Here is a 16290-nt window from a genome sequence, read left to right on the forward strand (position 1 = left end):
TGCAGAGAGGAAGACTGCACTGGACCCCGCATCCCAAAGATGAGAAGGAAACAAGAGCCAATTGTTTCTGACCCCCCCCCCCCCCCCACTCACTGGGTTCAAATGAATCACCTCCCAGCTAAGTATGACGTTCGGTGCTTGCACTCAAATTGCTTTCATAGTCATACTACAGATTATTAATTAACCTAATTTCTGGGCAGCTCCCCGCTCGGAGCGCCAGAATCATGGGTTATTAAAGGTAACAAGGATCACACAATGCAGACAGCCTGACGGGTGTCGACGCAGCCTCTGTGTACATGTGCGGGGATGGAAGGGAGGTGGGGCTCCGGGGTGCTACAATAATTTTGCAACTAAATGATGGGTGAGTTGCCAGGAAGCGCTACCCGCACATATACGAGGGACTTCCGGTGGCCAGCCAGTTCCCCCACTCTCCTGCGGAAAGTAGGTATTTCTTGACAGTGTGTCCAGGACGCACGTGCGGGGTCTGAATATTTACCCTAGAGAGCCGGCTCTAAAGCAGAGCTTTAAATGGGCCGGTACTCACCGGTACTGAGTAACAGGCACGACTCAGTGTTCTCTCATTGAGTACCGGGACTTCTCCTTGTGTCAAGGGAGTACCGGTACTCTTAGTGGCATGCTGCCATATTATGGGCAGGCTCTGGGGTTTATTTAATGCATTTTTAACAGCGCGGACCATACCCGAAGACAGCTACAGGAGTAAAGCGCTTTACATAAGAAGAACAAGTTCTACATGACAGCATACTTTTTGTTTTTTTATGGCACAGGGATGTGAAATCCCAGCATCGGCTGAACATCCTGTGGCTCTAGGCAAATCACTAAAATCTACCCATGCCATAAAAAACAAAAACAAATATGCTTTAAAGTAAAACTTCTGCTTCTCATGTAAAACGTTTTAATGGCCTGGGCCCAGTTTACGCTATATAAACCATATAAAACAAAATACTAATTACCTCCTGCACCTAGCAGCCGAACTTGGCCAAAGGGCTCGAGGGCACTTTACACTTGAAGAAGAAAAGGCTGATGTTGTACATGCCTACCTCGAGGACACGCCCCCATCAATTGTGCCACTTATCTCCCTTCTCTTTTTCCATCCTAAGCACTGCTCTAATGCGAGGTGCATCGAGAGGAATACACAAAGCCAACCCCCTGCATAAAACCAAGGCTAACGCTCCGATACATAAGAATGTCCACCCTGTTTCTGGGAAGCAGCAGTGGAGCGCCGTGACAAGCCTTGCCTCAGTGAGGTAGGATACAGCGCTTGCAGAGTTGTCATGGTCATCCGAGGGAGGGCTAGGGGCACATTGTAAGAAACAGGCAGCCGTGGTGTCTGCCCAGAGTGTGGAACTCCCAAGGGCGGGCAGCCGTCATTCTACGCATGTTACGTGAGGTGTTGCTGTCGGGCTGTGTTATGCTATTCCCTAAGATTGCTTGCTTTTTCCAAGACATGCTTTTGTGTTTTTTGTGTGCGCCGCATTTTACTCTTGTATAGTGCTTAGTATGAACCGAGCCTTAACACACAGGCTACTAAAGTATCGGCCACCTGTTTCGGCCTCCTCAGGGTGATTAGGAAAGTCCTTCCACTCCTCCGATTCGAGGCCAGACAAATAATCATCCAGGGCCTCATCCAATCCCGCCTGGACTTTAATAATGCCCTGTACCTTGGAGCACCAGACTACACCGTACAAAAGCTTCAACGTACCCAAAACTGCGCTGCCCGGGCGCTGCTTGGAGTCCCTCGGAGGACCTCAATAAAAACTGGTCTAAAAGCCCTACACTGGCTACCGGTTAGGGACAGAGTAAAGTTCAAAGCACTCTGTATTGCCCACCAGACATTCTGGAAAATGGGCCCAGATATTAACTGCTCCCTGATCTCCCCATACAAACCTAACAAGACTCTTCGCTCCTCAACAGCATTCCTAGCCAAAATCCCCAGAATCTGCAGAGCCAGAGCAGGAGGACGCTCATTTTCCTACAATGTATCCAAACTCTGGAACTCCCTCCCCCTGCAGCTGAGAAATAACCCAACCCTAACCAGCTTCCGCAAACAGCTAAAAACAATTCTCTTTAACAAATAACAACTTTGAGGGCATCATCTGTTTTCTAGCGCCTGGACGCCTCAGGGCAGCTGCAGCGCTCTATGAATCCCATTTTCATTTCATTTTCATTTCATTTCATTTCTTCTGAGTGGCAGTTCAGGTTGTGTGTGTGGAGGTGGGGGAGGGTGTTTCTAGTGCGCCACAACTGAGAACTCTGGAGTTCAAGCCAATGGTAGTGCGAGTTTCTCACCGTCTGTCAGTGGGCCATAAAGGTATCCAGAATACATGGCCATGCAATCCTTGGCCTCTCTGTGAATCGTACAGAGCAGTGGTAATTGGGTCAATAGTAATTGTGATTATGTGTTAAGGAGATACACATTATACAACATACTAATAGAATGAAAGTAAAAGAAAATGCAGACATCACAGGTGAATGTGTTTATTCTGTGTGTAAGGGCCCGATAAAGGAGAGAGTGAAAAGAGTGTGCTGAAGCAGAAATAAACAAGGCCTAAGATATACAGACTGGGGTCTCAGAAAGAGGTGTGGAGTAAAAGGGCACACAGGGTGCAGAGGAAAGTAAAGGAAAGGGAGAGAAAGTGAGTCAGTGTGATGGAAAGGGAGAGAAAGTGAATGAGTGAGCCACCCTGAACATGACTACTGCTTCCACAGGCATTATAATGGTTAATTCGCAGTGTCACATTTTCAAAACTGAAACTTTTCAATTCTAATTAGTCACAACAAAATCGTCGTTACTCCTTGTCCTGAAACTGCTGTCAAGCATTGGCAAAGCCAACAGGTGTATGTCCATTACTGTGTGGTACATCTGGATGTAATAACTGAACGACCAGAGAGAGGCATCAAAATATTGGTTGGCTTGTAGCTGTGGGAAGGAAGCACAGGGTTTTAGTCTACATGCTTCCACCCATGACATTGTTTAATATACACGCCACAACTCTTGGAAGGGATTCTTAGGCTGTGTCCCTTTTAGAGAGCCAGAGAATGTAACCAGTGATGCTCCCTCCCAAAGGGGTGTAACCTTAGAGGTCTGTCCTCACGGGGGACAGTGCCAAGAAGCCTGTCTGTGAAGGGAATGTAACTAGCGCCTGCCTACAACGGGAATGTAAGCCTAGATGGCTCCCTGCCAAAGAATTTTTTCTGTAGACGCCTGGATGCCCTAAAATGACTGTCCCAGCTGTCTTAATACAAGGGAATGACTGTGGAATGTTACCATACATGTATACACACTAGAATTACTAGATGATGTAACCTCCACTGCCAGGAAACGTAGGTGTGTAAATGTCCCTGTAGTATGTAGCTGTATATATCCCGTTACGCTGACAGTGTGACTACCAATGTCAAAGTTTACAAGGAAGCCTAACTGCATAATTCTAGATTCTTTACGATTGTGGAAATGTCATTAAATACTTTTACACACCCAGGGAATGTAATTGCAGGTGCCTCTTAAGCAGCTATTGTACATTTCTGGCGACCCATAGGATGTTAGCGCAGCTGTTTAGGAATGTGCAGTGCAGTGTGTGTGTGGCTCAGTGTGTGTGTGGCTCTGTGTGTGTGTGGCTGTGTGTGGCTCTGTGTGTGTGTGGGTGCAAATGCAATAGGTCTCGCATTTGCGAGAGATTAAGCTATTGGCAATGTAAATGACAATGCCATTTATTTATCTGTTTTCGAAACCAACACATAAATAACAATTTTGTAATTTACAATGCCAATAGCTCTAACTTTTGCAAAGGCGAGACCGTTGCATTGTAAATGCTTGTTAAGTCTGGCCTATCAGACATCGCAAGCTATCTGGTAGCAAAACAGTTATTGTTGTGGACTTACTACGAATCTACGTTGGGCTTACTGCCCAATTATTGCATATCATTGATTGGCTTTAGTATCACTCACATTTGCCTGCTTCTTATTTGATGGCTTCCCTTCTTCATGTGTTTGTCACTTTTCTGGAGCATAGCCTCTTACCATCCTTTGAAAGGCTGACTCATATACTTCTAATGCTCACTTTTAGAAGAGTTTATTTTCCTTTTTGGTTAGGTACTCTATGATAGTACCAGCTCTTTCCCCCCTCTGCTTCACCCCCACAAAATATCCACCCTCCGTGTTTCTCTCCCTCCTGTGCTGCTCTCTCTCATGTACTGTTTCCTCCCTGCCAAACTCCCCCACCCACTGTGCTCAATGTTGCTTTCTTTCTTGTGTGCTTCTCCCCCGCCGAGTATGTTGCTCACTCATGCACTGCTTCTTCCCACCCCAACTCAGCTTTATGTTTATTTTACCACCACAAAGCCTTGTGGGCCCAAAGCCCCACAAAGCCTTCACCTACACTCTCTCACCCTCACCTGCTCTTCTATCCTCCTCTCTCACCACATCCTGATCCTATTTTTAAAATATATTTTAATTTATTTTGCAGGGCCTGGCAATAAATTGCTGCAGGACCCTCCGCCTTAAAACAAAACAGTCAAGAGCAATACAACTCGATGTAAATTGTGTGTATGTACAGCACAGTACTAATAAACATTAAAACCCAACTCAACAGACTTTCATTCTGTTTTTTCAATCAGGAATCACAAAAGATGGATAAACACATACTATTAACAAACGGGGTAATCTCTTGTGAGATCGTTATACTGAGAAGAGAATATATTCTTAGCAACCCGAAGCATTACAGTTTGGAAATGGAAAAGGTGTGTACCCCACTAGTCTAAAGTGGTCGTACATGAACCTCATACAAAAAGAAGTTCATGGGTCCATCAAGGCAGTGCCTTCTTAGTGAGGCATACAATGTAATCACTGCTAAACCTTTGGGGCTTATACAATTTGCCCAGATTCTCAAAATCTTGGCCTGGCAAGTTTCCTCTGTAAGTTACTCTTAAAATACACTGATTTTGTAAAATAGGGTACCACTCGAGCTAAGTTTGGATGTACCACCTGTATTTTATGCAGTGCTTAATTTATAAAAAAATTAAGTGCCAGGGCCCTTCTCGGACAGTGACTGCAGCCGACACAACCCATACCCTATTATTCTAGAATTATTTATTGTCAATGCATATTGATTTAATAAACACGGTTGTTGTGCTCATCTCAAAATTAAAAAGATAGCGCCACTATAAAGTGGACTGACACTAGCACCGGTGCAGACAATTAAGTTGTTGTGCAGAGCACTGGAAACTTTCTGCATAAATTACGTACAGGTTTTATGGCTGATTAACCTCTATGGTCGTCATTGTTGTTTTCACAACAAGAATATATACAAAATACATTATTTTTAGTAACAGTTGCATTATCGTCAGTCCTGGCTCTTGCAACACCTGTCCCTAATATGCGGAGGCCCACTTTTGGAGCTTCAATACTGAGACAATTTTACTATCCTGGACCGACTGAGCACCGCTGCAGCAACTTCTCCATCACCAAACCCACCCAAAACCACTGCACCCACCACGACCCGTGCAAAAGCTGGAACAAGGTCTCTGAAGATCAACTTGACACTGCCCTCCGTAAGACACCACCACTGACCTCCGCAGACATCAACACATCATCACGCAACCCCCCACTTATGGATCTCTAGCTACGCCAACATCTACATGACCCCCACTGGCAGCCATCATCAGAAACCACAGACTAAACATTGTCTCCTATGCTAACAACACCCAGCTGATTTTTTCCCTCACTGACGAACCTACAGCCGTAAAGAACAACTTCTGCAATAGGATGAAGGCAGTCACCACCTGGATAAAGAACATCTGCCTCAAACTCAACTCCGAAAAAAACAAAGTCCTAATCCTGGGAACAACCCCCTCTGCTTCTGACAACTCCTGGTGGCCCGCAGCACTCGGAGCCCCCCACACCCACCAACCATGCACATAACCTCAGCTTCATCCTTGACTCCTCGCTCTCAATTAACCGCCACATCAACACCATCTCGTCCTCCTGCATCCACACACTTCAAAAGATTCTCAAGTGGATCCCTACCAAGTCCTGAAGAATAGTCAGCTGGCGCTCGTCAGCAGCAAACTCGACTATGTCGGCACCAAAAACAAAAATTGCAAAGAAACCAGAATGCTGTCACAAGACTTATCCTGGACATCTCCCGCCACAGACACATCGCCGATCACCTGAGAAACCTCCACTGGCTCTTCATCAACAAAAGAATCACCTTCAGGCTCCTCATGCACACCTGCATACATCAATCACAGCCTCTCCTTCTACACTCCCACCAGACACCTCTGCACCGCCAACTTGGCCCTGGTTACTATCCCACGGATTCACAAGGCCAAAGTCGGAGGAAGATCCTTCTACCTCACTGCAGTGACCTGGAGCTCTCCTCCTCTACATCTCAGGCAATCACCCTCACTGTCTCAATTCAGGAAGGACCTCAACACCCGGCTTTTTGACTGAACTGGCTCTTCAACAGAACTGCAGATCCCACCCCGAGTGCCTTGAGACCCTAACGGGTGATTACCTGTGCTCTATAAGAACCCTAATTGACTGATTGATCCTGCCACTCTTTGATAAACTCATCAGCAAAATGTTTGTGTTTGTACATGAGGTGTACACACCTGAACATGATTCAGTGTGTAACTAGGAATAATACATAATAAAATGGCATTGAAAGGTCTATACCAGCCGCGGCCCGTACAGGTAAGAGCGGTTGGGTAGTGGAGCTGGGTGAGGGGGGATTTCGACGGACGATGACCAGGGGAAATTCATTATTTATTTCATTTTCCCTGGTCATCATCCGTTGAAACCCCTCCACCTGCCCCACTGCCCTTACCTGCATGGGCTGCGGCTGGTCTATACTAATGCATTTTCTTTGCTTTGACTTCTTTCACAAAGATTTAAAAATATGTGGTTCACACACCATTCTAACAAGGGGTCGACATGTTTTTGCTTCCTGTGCCATTCAACTTGATCTGTTTTCAGAAGATTTGGGGGAGCCCCATCTATACTTTTCCACTGATTGAGTTGGGCAAAGGCAGTCCTGTACGGAGTAACTACTGTGTGTGAGCCTCTTGTAAAAATATAATAATCTAAATAGTTGTGAAATGACAATTAGAAGCTAAAATAAGCTTGGCTTTGCAGACCTCCCGAGACAGAGACAAGAAGTCGACATGTTTCTGCCCCCTATGCCATTCATCTCGAGCTATGATCAGGACAATTGAGGGTGCATCCACTGTCTGGGTTAGGAAAATACAATCCCGTTAATAAAGCAGATACTTTGTGTGAGCTTCTTGTAGTAATATAATAATTTAAATAGTTGTGAAATGACCGAAACTGAAAAAATAAAACTGGCTTTGCACAACTCCCAGACAAAGGCTCACATATGACTTGGAAATCAACTACGATAGAGTCTTTCTAAACACATATTAGCCATTGTAAGAAAAATTGATAATTTGTGAAGATTAATAACAGCATTGCACAATGAAGTAGTGTTCAAATAAATCAACCCAAATGTCTTGCTTCGGGCTGATTGTTTTGTGCAATAGTTGATGCTCAGAACATTACACAACTTCAGTGTAAATTAGGCTTGTTTCATCAGCCATCATTATATAACAATAAAATAAACTTACCACGTTGCTGCAAGTTCTGTATCTGATGTTTCGTCCTTCACAGCTTCTACAAAAAAAGAAATGGTGAACTTGTTATTGATAGGTCATTTGATAAAATTGCATGCACCCAAGAACTAGAAATACTCCGCCTTCAATTCTGCCTTCATTTGTTAAACACTTTGGAAAAGGACAAGTGTTAGAGATTGGGTTACTGGTTGACTGGGGTGAGAGCCCTGGTCAGGCAGTAACCACAATCCTAGTCAGGGTAAGCCACAAGCAAATCCACATTAACTTGTGCTCAGCCCCTTAGTAGCTTGGCACAGAGCAGTCAGCCTTAATTTAGAGGCAATGTGTTAAGTATTTGAGCAACACTTCAAACAGGAACAGTGAAAATACCACACAAATACATTGCACACCAGGTTAAAAAATAAAGCTTAATTTAATAAATAAAGCAAGACCAAAATGACAAACATCCAAACAGTGGAACTGGAGATATTAAAATTTAGAATTTTTGAGAAAATAGCCCCAAGTAGCACAAAGTGCCAACTGTTGATTTCTTGCTACACCAGACCGGGACAAATTTACAAGTTCAGCCCCACCGCAATGGAGCACTGGCCAGCTACAGGGACTCAGTTAGACCCTCTGAACACAATACCTTAAATTCTGATTTGTGGAACGTTGTGAGGACCTGCTTAGAAGATGCGTCATGTAGTTGAAGCGATGTGTAGTTTCCGAGATGCAGTGAGGATAAGAAGCGAAGGCCCGTGCCATAATCGAGGATCCCATTGATGGGGCTTGCAATGCATGTTCTGGCGTTGAGGATGCGGTGAGCAGTCAGGGCAATGCAGCGGTTCAGAAGAGCTGTGAGGCTGCAATGCGGAGACTGGCATCAACGTCAATGCTGCTGTCGATGAGGGATGCAAGACCCTTCACTGAAGTAGTGGGATGTGAGGCGGGTCTTTGCGAAGAGTCCATTCCATGCAGTAAGTGGCAGTTCTGCTTGGGTTTGACCCATGTAGCAGAGGAGATATGTCAGCTCTGCTGGATTCACAGAGGCTGGTTAGTACCTTAGGCCCACTTCCAAGGGTTCAGGACTGGGTTGGCACCACTCGGCAGGGTAGATTCACAGATGGCAGAGTCCAGGTGCAGAAGCAAGGCTGTTGGAAGCCTGTTCTGTCCAGGAGGCTTCAGATCAGGAGGCCAGCTAACTAGCCCTTGGAGTCACTCTGAGTTTTTGGTTCAAGGGATGCAGGCCCAGTCCTTCTCACCCAGGCAGGAGGCAGCAGGAAAGCAGGAGTCCAGCAGAGTGCAGTCTAGCATAGTTGCAGTCCTTCAGCAGCACAGCAGTCCTTCTTGATAGCAGAGTAGCCATAGGTCCACAAGTGAACTGAAGAGTTGGTGTCTGACGTTCTTCTTTTACACACAGCTGTGCCTTTGAAGTAGGGTTGCGCTTCTAGAGGCATTCCTTTGAAGTGCACAGATGCCCTGCCTTTCTGACCCTGGCTCCAGACTCACTACAGAGGGTATGCAGCGCTTTGTGTGGAGAAGGGACACAGCCTATTCAGGTTCAAGTGTAGCTGGGCCCATCTCCTCTCTCCCATCCTGTCAGTAATGGCCCATCGAGTCACACATAAGCTCACATTGTGTGTGGCTGTCTAGGAAGAATGCACAAAGCCAAACTGCTAACAGCACCTAGTCAGGTGATCAGAGACAGGCTGCAGGCACCAAAGGGCTAAAGCAAGAAAATGCCAACTTTCTAAAGGTGGCATTTTCAGAATTGCAATTTAAAATCCAACTTCACCATACGTTAGGATTTAAATTTTTATTCCAGAGACATCAAAAATGAACAGTCCATCTCTTCCCATTTGGAAATTACACTTACAAAATGTAATAAGGTAACTCCAATGTTATCCAATCTGAGTGATAGGTCTTGCAGTAGTGAAACATGAATTTAAGAGGGTTTCACTACCTGGACATGTAAAATGTAAAAGTACATGTCCAACTTTTTAAATACACTGCACCCTGACTTTGGGCTGTCCAGGCCTACCTTAGGGGTGAATTATATGTGTTAAAAAGGAAGGTTCGGGCCTGGCAAAAGGTTTACTTTGCCAGGTTGAAATGGCATTTGAAAACTGCACACAGACTCTGCAATGGCAGGCCTGAGACATGTTTGAAGGCTACTTACGTTGGTGGCACAATAAGTGCTGCAGGCCCACTGATGGCAGGCCCATTGGTGGCATTTAATTTGCAGGTCGTGGGCACGCGTAGTGCCACTTTAATAGGGGCCTACAAGTGAATTAAGTAGGCCAATTGAGTGTAAGCCAATGTACTAGGGACCTACAAGTGAATTAAGCAGGCCAATTGAGTGTAAGCCAATGTTACCATGCTTTAGGGAAAGAGCCCAAACACTTTAGCACTGGTTAGCAGTGGTAAAGTGTGCAAAGTCCAAAGGCCAGCAAAAACAGGCAGTCTGAATGCAAAACGTTAGCTTTGTACATCTGGCCCTATCCCCACTCTACGCTAACAAAAGGTTTTGCAACAACCAGCACATGCATTGTCTTATGCGCAACCTATAAATCATGTAAGAAGCAAACCAAAACTTAGTACATTCTGCCCACTTTGTATCTGTATTGCTTGAGTAATCAGTCAAGGGCTAACTTGAGGGAGGTGGTCTGAAATTTGTGTCAAGATGCAATACCAAAAAATTGGCACAGTTACAGTAAAAATGGGAATCCTCTGTGAGAGTTGTTATTTTACATACCCCTCACTGAAAATACTAACACATTACCATAGTGAGTGAATCATTTTGGGCGAGAAAAAAACCCACAACGTGCCCAATTAACAAACATAGTAGTAAGACTACTGTCAGATTTTTAAGTCTACAGCTGAGTGTTGTGTTACTACTTTGTGGAATTCATGAAATCTGATTGGAATCTACGTGGAAGCTGTGGCTGGCACAATTTTCATGGAGATACCACGGAAAATCGTGATTTTCCAATCAGGATACCTTTCGCTCTGCATAGAGTTTTCAGTGGAAATATTTTTCCCTGTGGAGAAATCCCTTTTCTTATACCCAACCAAATTTTAGAGTTATCCATTTCCCTTTTCATACTCGAAAGGGATTTATGTGAGCCCTTGGCTGGAGTAAAAACACAAGCTCTTCAAGGATGGAAAGGAAAATACTAATACATTCTTGGACTAACAGTGGAACATTCTCAATGCCAGCACCTAACCTAATATTACTCCGCAAAATATATATTGCCCCTTCCGTCTATACAGGGGTCCGTTTGCACACCGAACAGCACCCACCATCACAGTGCTTGTTCCCTCAGGAACTTAACTGATTAGAACCAGCTCCGTTACTGCGATGTGTTTGGGGGCTATTTTCTTTGATTGCGACTATCACATTGCGATCCTGGTCCTCTAGCCTTAAAGGACCTGGCCTGAGAAGCTGTACATAGATGGATTGTACCTACTGTTTGAACAGTTTGTAGATTGGAATTGAATTCTGCGCAATACGTGGACGGTATCGCCTATTTACCTCATATTGGTGGGTCGATTGCTATATTCTCTGTGCTTCGCCGTCACTTATACCTGGACGGCTTCCATCTCGTTGCTAATTTATTGGAATCTGACTTTGCGTAGTACGCAGACGAAATCATACACTGACCTTACTCTCTGTGACTAACCATGACCTAGACTTGTGTTTGATTTATTCTGCCGGACAAACACATTTCCTCGTACGCAGCATTCTTATTATACCCTCTTTTATATATGGAGGTTTTTTGAATCTCCCATATAGCGCCCCGAAGACGTCCTGCACTGGGACGAAATGCGTTGGCTGTACTGTGTCATTTTCTACGTAAAAGAATAAAAAGATTAAACTAAGGAACCTTTCCCTCGTTACTTACTGAATTTGAACTCTATAACTGCCCTTATTGAACTGTGTGTTGTGGTGTGGTGCATCCGTGCTTTTTTGGTTCTGATGGAAAAGAAAATGTTAGAAGTTTCTGAATACTCACCAACATATCATTTGAGGACATTCACAAACATTAAAGGTGGACCGTGCTTTGGAACACCTATGAGTACCATAAATCCCACACCTTGAGTAGAATGTACAAGTAATGAGATTTCTACATTTGTTGCAAAGAGCTTTGCACCGGTAAAAGGGCTTACACCTCCGCTGAATCCCTTTGTGAATTCCTGGCAGGCGCAAATAATGTAAATTCAAACTAAACTTCTACCTTTGATTGAATTTACCTATGTGAGTATGCCCATATATGTTACTAAGTAAGATGACAATTAACAAATACATACGGCCTGATTCACAAAGGGCCGCTTCTCTCATTGCAGAGATTCCGTCCAGAGTGTGGAAATTCCCCATGCAGTGCTCAGTTTGAGCCAATTGTTTCCTGTGCTCAGCACCAACACTTAATCATCTACACCGGCGCTTATAGCTTGAACTCGACCCAAATGTATAGGAGTGCATTTCATGAGCAACAGTTCAGGACACGTTCTTTTTTGGTAGGGACGGGGAAATTAAGTGCCCAGAATCACAGGATGTTCACCCTATGCAGAGACTCGAACTTGGCTCTCGAGCTCCAAAGTCATCAGCTATGGCCATTACTACACATCCTCTCCCCACTTGTAGGGTTTCATGGTTAGTAGTTGGTTCTGTTATAGGAGGCGCTAAAAGGAGCAATGGGCTGGTGCAAGCTGGCTCCTGACGAGTCCTGACGAGAGCCCCAGCACTTATTTTATCACAAATTAACTACTGCCCCCACGACTGCGGGGCCTCCGCCAGCCCTCTGCGAATCAGGCCCTGCGTGTCTTAGGTTAGCACCTTTTAACGGAGTATGGTTTTCTTTACCACTCCTCTCCTCAGAGGGACATAAGCATGCTAGCCAACACCCTGCTGACCCCACCGCTAGTGGCATGTTTTTATTCGGCATGCATCCGCATTCTGGGATCAGCTCAGTGGTTGCCTAATCCAAACCTTGCTGCAGAGAGCCTCGCGGCTCTGCTTGGACTCACACCAACTGCAATATTTCGAAGATATGAGCCTAATCTCTCAATGTGATTTATGACTCAATTGCCTTTAAATGCCTCAGAAAAGAGCTCGCCTTCCTCCAGATGACTGGGTCGTGGTCAGGCTGCAAGCGTTCGAAAGAAGCGCGAGGCCTGCTCCACGGCGCAGATGTGCCGTAGCACGTGCTATCAAAACATCACTCCGGCCAAGCAACTGTATTTATTGTAGTTGGGGGAACATCCACATTCTTCAGCCGGAGAGACTCATTCTTCACGTGGAAAGCACGGGCTTGTGGGAGATTGTCTTCTGAGAGGCAGGTTTTCGTATTTTATCACTTGAATGAAAGTTCTGGAAGTGTTTGTTTCCGTGTTTTAGACGGGTACTGAAGTATTAGTGTTTGTAATGACTCCAAAGATTCGTGTAGCTCACATTGCACCAAATACTACAAACCTGTATAGGGGGCAGCGTTTCAAAGTGGCTGCTCTATACAGCCACAAGAATCATGGGACAGACCAATACAAAAATGGCTAGAGGGGCCAGAAGGCCTTAGCGGTGGGCTAAGATAGTGCTTGGTACATGGCCACATATGCCACATCACAAAGTGATTTCGATTCGTAGGTATATGAACCAGTACTGATACATTTATAAAATATTTTGGTTTTCTGGCTTTGATTTCTGGTTATGTTTTGTCAGGCTTTGTCTCAAGTTCTAGCAGTACCTAAGATGAGATAGAAAGCGTTCTGTAAGGGCCAAGTAATTTCCAATTTGGCTGGCAAAAGGAATTACAAGTTTTGCATGTCTGCCACAGCTTCTTTTTAGGTCTCGCTATGCAGCGCGCAAGCGTTGCTTAAAGGGACCTCTTGGAATCGCTCAGCACTTTACTTGAAACTCGTGCATGTTTTGCACAATTTCCTATCAGTGCTCGTGCATGTATGGCGATTCCCTTGTTTGAAACTAGTATTTCATCTGCTAGAAGCAGGCAAAAAGTGTGGGTGAAAAAGAGACTGGGAATGGGGAAAAACTTAAGGCGGACCAGACTGGTACTTGTAGATATTCCCCATTTTTTAGTTGAAAACCTATGATGGCCTGCATTTCCGCATCACAGTAGTACCGATACCAATGTGGGAGTCTTGCATTACTGCACTGGGCCCGAACATGGACACTGGGTAGTGGGACAGCGGATTTAGTAGCCAAATATTTGTAAAATAGATTGTTCTATGGCATTTCACTTTCATGTTCTTTGTTTCTGCCAGGCATAGGCCAGCAGTTAGGTACTCCCATACCCCTCCACTGATGCTCTTCTGTGCTCCATTTCAGCAGTCAGTGTAATGCTCTCTGTAAGGACCAGGGTCTTAATGGCTGCTACATTAATATTCCAGGGAAGGATGGACACATGTTGTGCCTCACAGGCCTCTATTTCTGGAATATGATCCATATGCAAAGTTTAGCAGGCCTCAATCCTGCCTCATGAATATTGGCGAGGCAGGTCTCTTGGGACTCCTAGTATGTATGTATATATATGTTAGTATGTACATGGCAGCCGCGGCCCGTGGAGGGAGTTCCGTAGGGGCGGTAAGGTGGGGCGGGGGAGGGGCAGGGTGGGGGGCACTAAACACCGGAATATGGATAATTGGAGGTAAGTAAACAATTAAATAAATAATGAATTTTGTTGTGCGCCCTGCATTGCAAAAACCCATTTTGCACATTGGTATGCATTGATTTACAGTAATGCTGGGCGCAAAATGCAATGCAGCGCACGATACGAAATCCGTTTTATTTATTTAATTGTTTACTTACCTCCAATTATCCATATTCCGGTGTTTAGTACCTTCCACCCTACCCCTCCGCCGCCCCACCTTACCGCCCCACGGAACTCCCTCCACGGGCCACGGCTGGTACATGGTAGTTTTAGCCAAAAGGCAGCAGAGAGCTGTACATTATCAAACACAAGCATAAAGACCACGAGTAAAAGGAGAGGAAGCTGGGTTGCAGCCGGTTAAGGCACTGTGATGTAGCATTCTTTAAAGAGAGGAGTCTGACTCTTTCTTAAATTGGAGCATCGTTGGGACAATCCTAATGATTACAGGGAGGTTGTTCCAGTCCTTAGGTGGATTGGTGGGAAGGCTGTCTTGTTTTTTTTCATCTTTACGCTTTTTAGTCTGTAGTCTGATGCTTACTCGACTGCTAGTGTGTCAAGCACCACCAGAAACAGTGAATTTATCTGCAAGATTAGAGAGAGAATTGTCGTGATGGCTTTCTAAATTATGCAGCTGATTTAGAATATGGTGTGGACCAGCAAGGGAAGTCAATGGAGTTCCATCAGGATGGGCGGGATGTGGTCATATTTTGTCAGGCCCCGGATAAGACGTGGTGAGAAATGTAAGGTACCCCTAAGTAGTGCCAATGTGGAGTCAGGGACGCTACAGAGTAGGTCATTACCATCACCCAGACGCAAAAGTAGGAGAGATTGAATAGCAGTCCTGAGGTCTCTTACTGAAAGAAACTCTTTGACTTTCTTTAGAAAAGAGAGTTGGTATCAGGTTGTCTTAAAAAATATTTTTTTTCAAAAACAATGGTAAACCGAAACAAGCAGTGGCAAAGCTAAAAGGCTGACAGACTACCTATTAGTATGACCTTGTAGAGTAAATTGGACTTGGTATCTTCAAGCCATGGTTTCGAGGAAGATCGAGTCTATGCTTATTGCAAGCTGAAGATCATGAACTCTAACATGGAAGCTACAATATAGCAAGAACACCCTGGACCTCCTTAGACAAGGCTCCTCCTTGTATTAGTGGTACTTAATCCTACAGCCGCTCACTGAAAGCTTGTGAATAATCTTTGAGAACCAAAGACCCAGCTAGGAAAGGCCGACGAGGGATTCATTTCTGCACAATGAGACTCAAACTTTTTCTGTCATTGGGCTATGTGATAATTTTAATCTACTTTCGGAGAGAGTTTGGGCAAGTGGTATGGATTAGTACAGGATTCAAAACTGCAGCCAAAACCACATGTTGATAGTTAAGTACGAAGGCAGTACAATGGCTTCCCACAGGAACCCTTGCTTGCTAAGAAATATGGCACAGGTACATACAGAACACAATTTAAATGTCTGCAAAATGAAATATTCAACTTGATCGGAAGACTTGTAACTAGATAGCAATCAATCTGACCTGACCAGGATATCGGACCTCCTCAGACGTTATGATAGTCCAGCCCGAAATCGGGTCTTTAAAAATGACATGATTCTTTCATTGCAAGCACTGGCCCACAGCCCCGGATGTCAGTCTATTCCCTTCTATGGCACTGGGGAGCATGGACTGCTCCCCCATCTCCAACCCACAGCCTCTACTATACTCTAGTACCCTCCAAACTCTCTACATCCCACCCTCACCTCTCCACCTTCTTCAGTGTACCACCTGCTGAAAGCAGGCGGTAAATGGAAGCGGATTGGTCCCTGGAATGGTGTCACCCCATGCATATTTCGAGTCAGTAATTCCATGTCTGTCTGTTATTCCCCATTCCGCAGACAGAGACTTGTAATAGCCTGATTTATGAACGGTAGTAGTGTCCAGAAATGGTACTTCCACTCACATGGTACTGTTGTGAATATTGTTAGAATCCTTATTGTGAGGTAAGTGTCACCAG

General features: G+C 44.9%; 1 protein-coding gene across 1 annotated transcript in view; it reads right to left on the bottom strand.

The window, feature by feature from the left end:
- ADAMTSL1 (ADAMTS like 1) overlaps positions 1–16290 on the bottom strand; it is a 796153-nt gene that overhangs the window by 573708 nt on the left and 206155 nt on the right. Inside the window, exon 3 of the mRNA XM_086961466.1 lies at positions 7638–7683. Coding sequence (XP_086817592.1) covers positions 7638–7683 — 46 coding nt within the window. The remainder of the gene's footprint in view (positions 1–7637; positions 7684–16290) is intronic.

Source organism: Lissotriton vulgaris, chromosome 3_1 (genome assembly GCF_964263255.1).
Source record: "Lissotriton vulgaris chromosome 3_1, aLisVul1.2, whole genome shotgun sequence".
NCBI lineage: Eukaryota > Metazoa > Chordata > Amphibia > Caudata > Salamandridae > Lissotriton > Lissotriton vulgaris.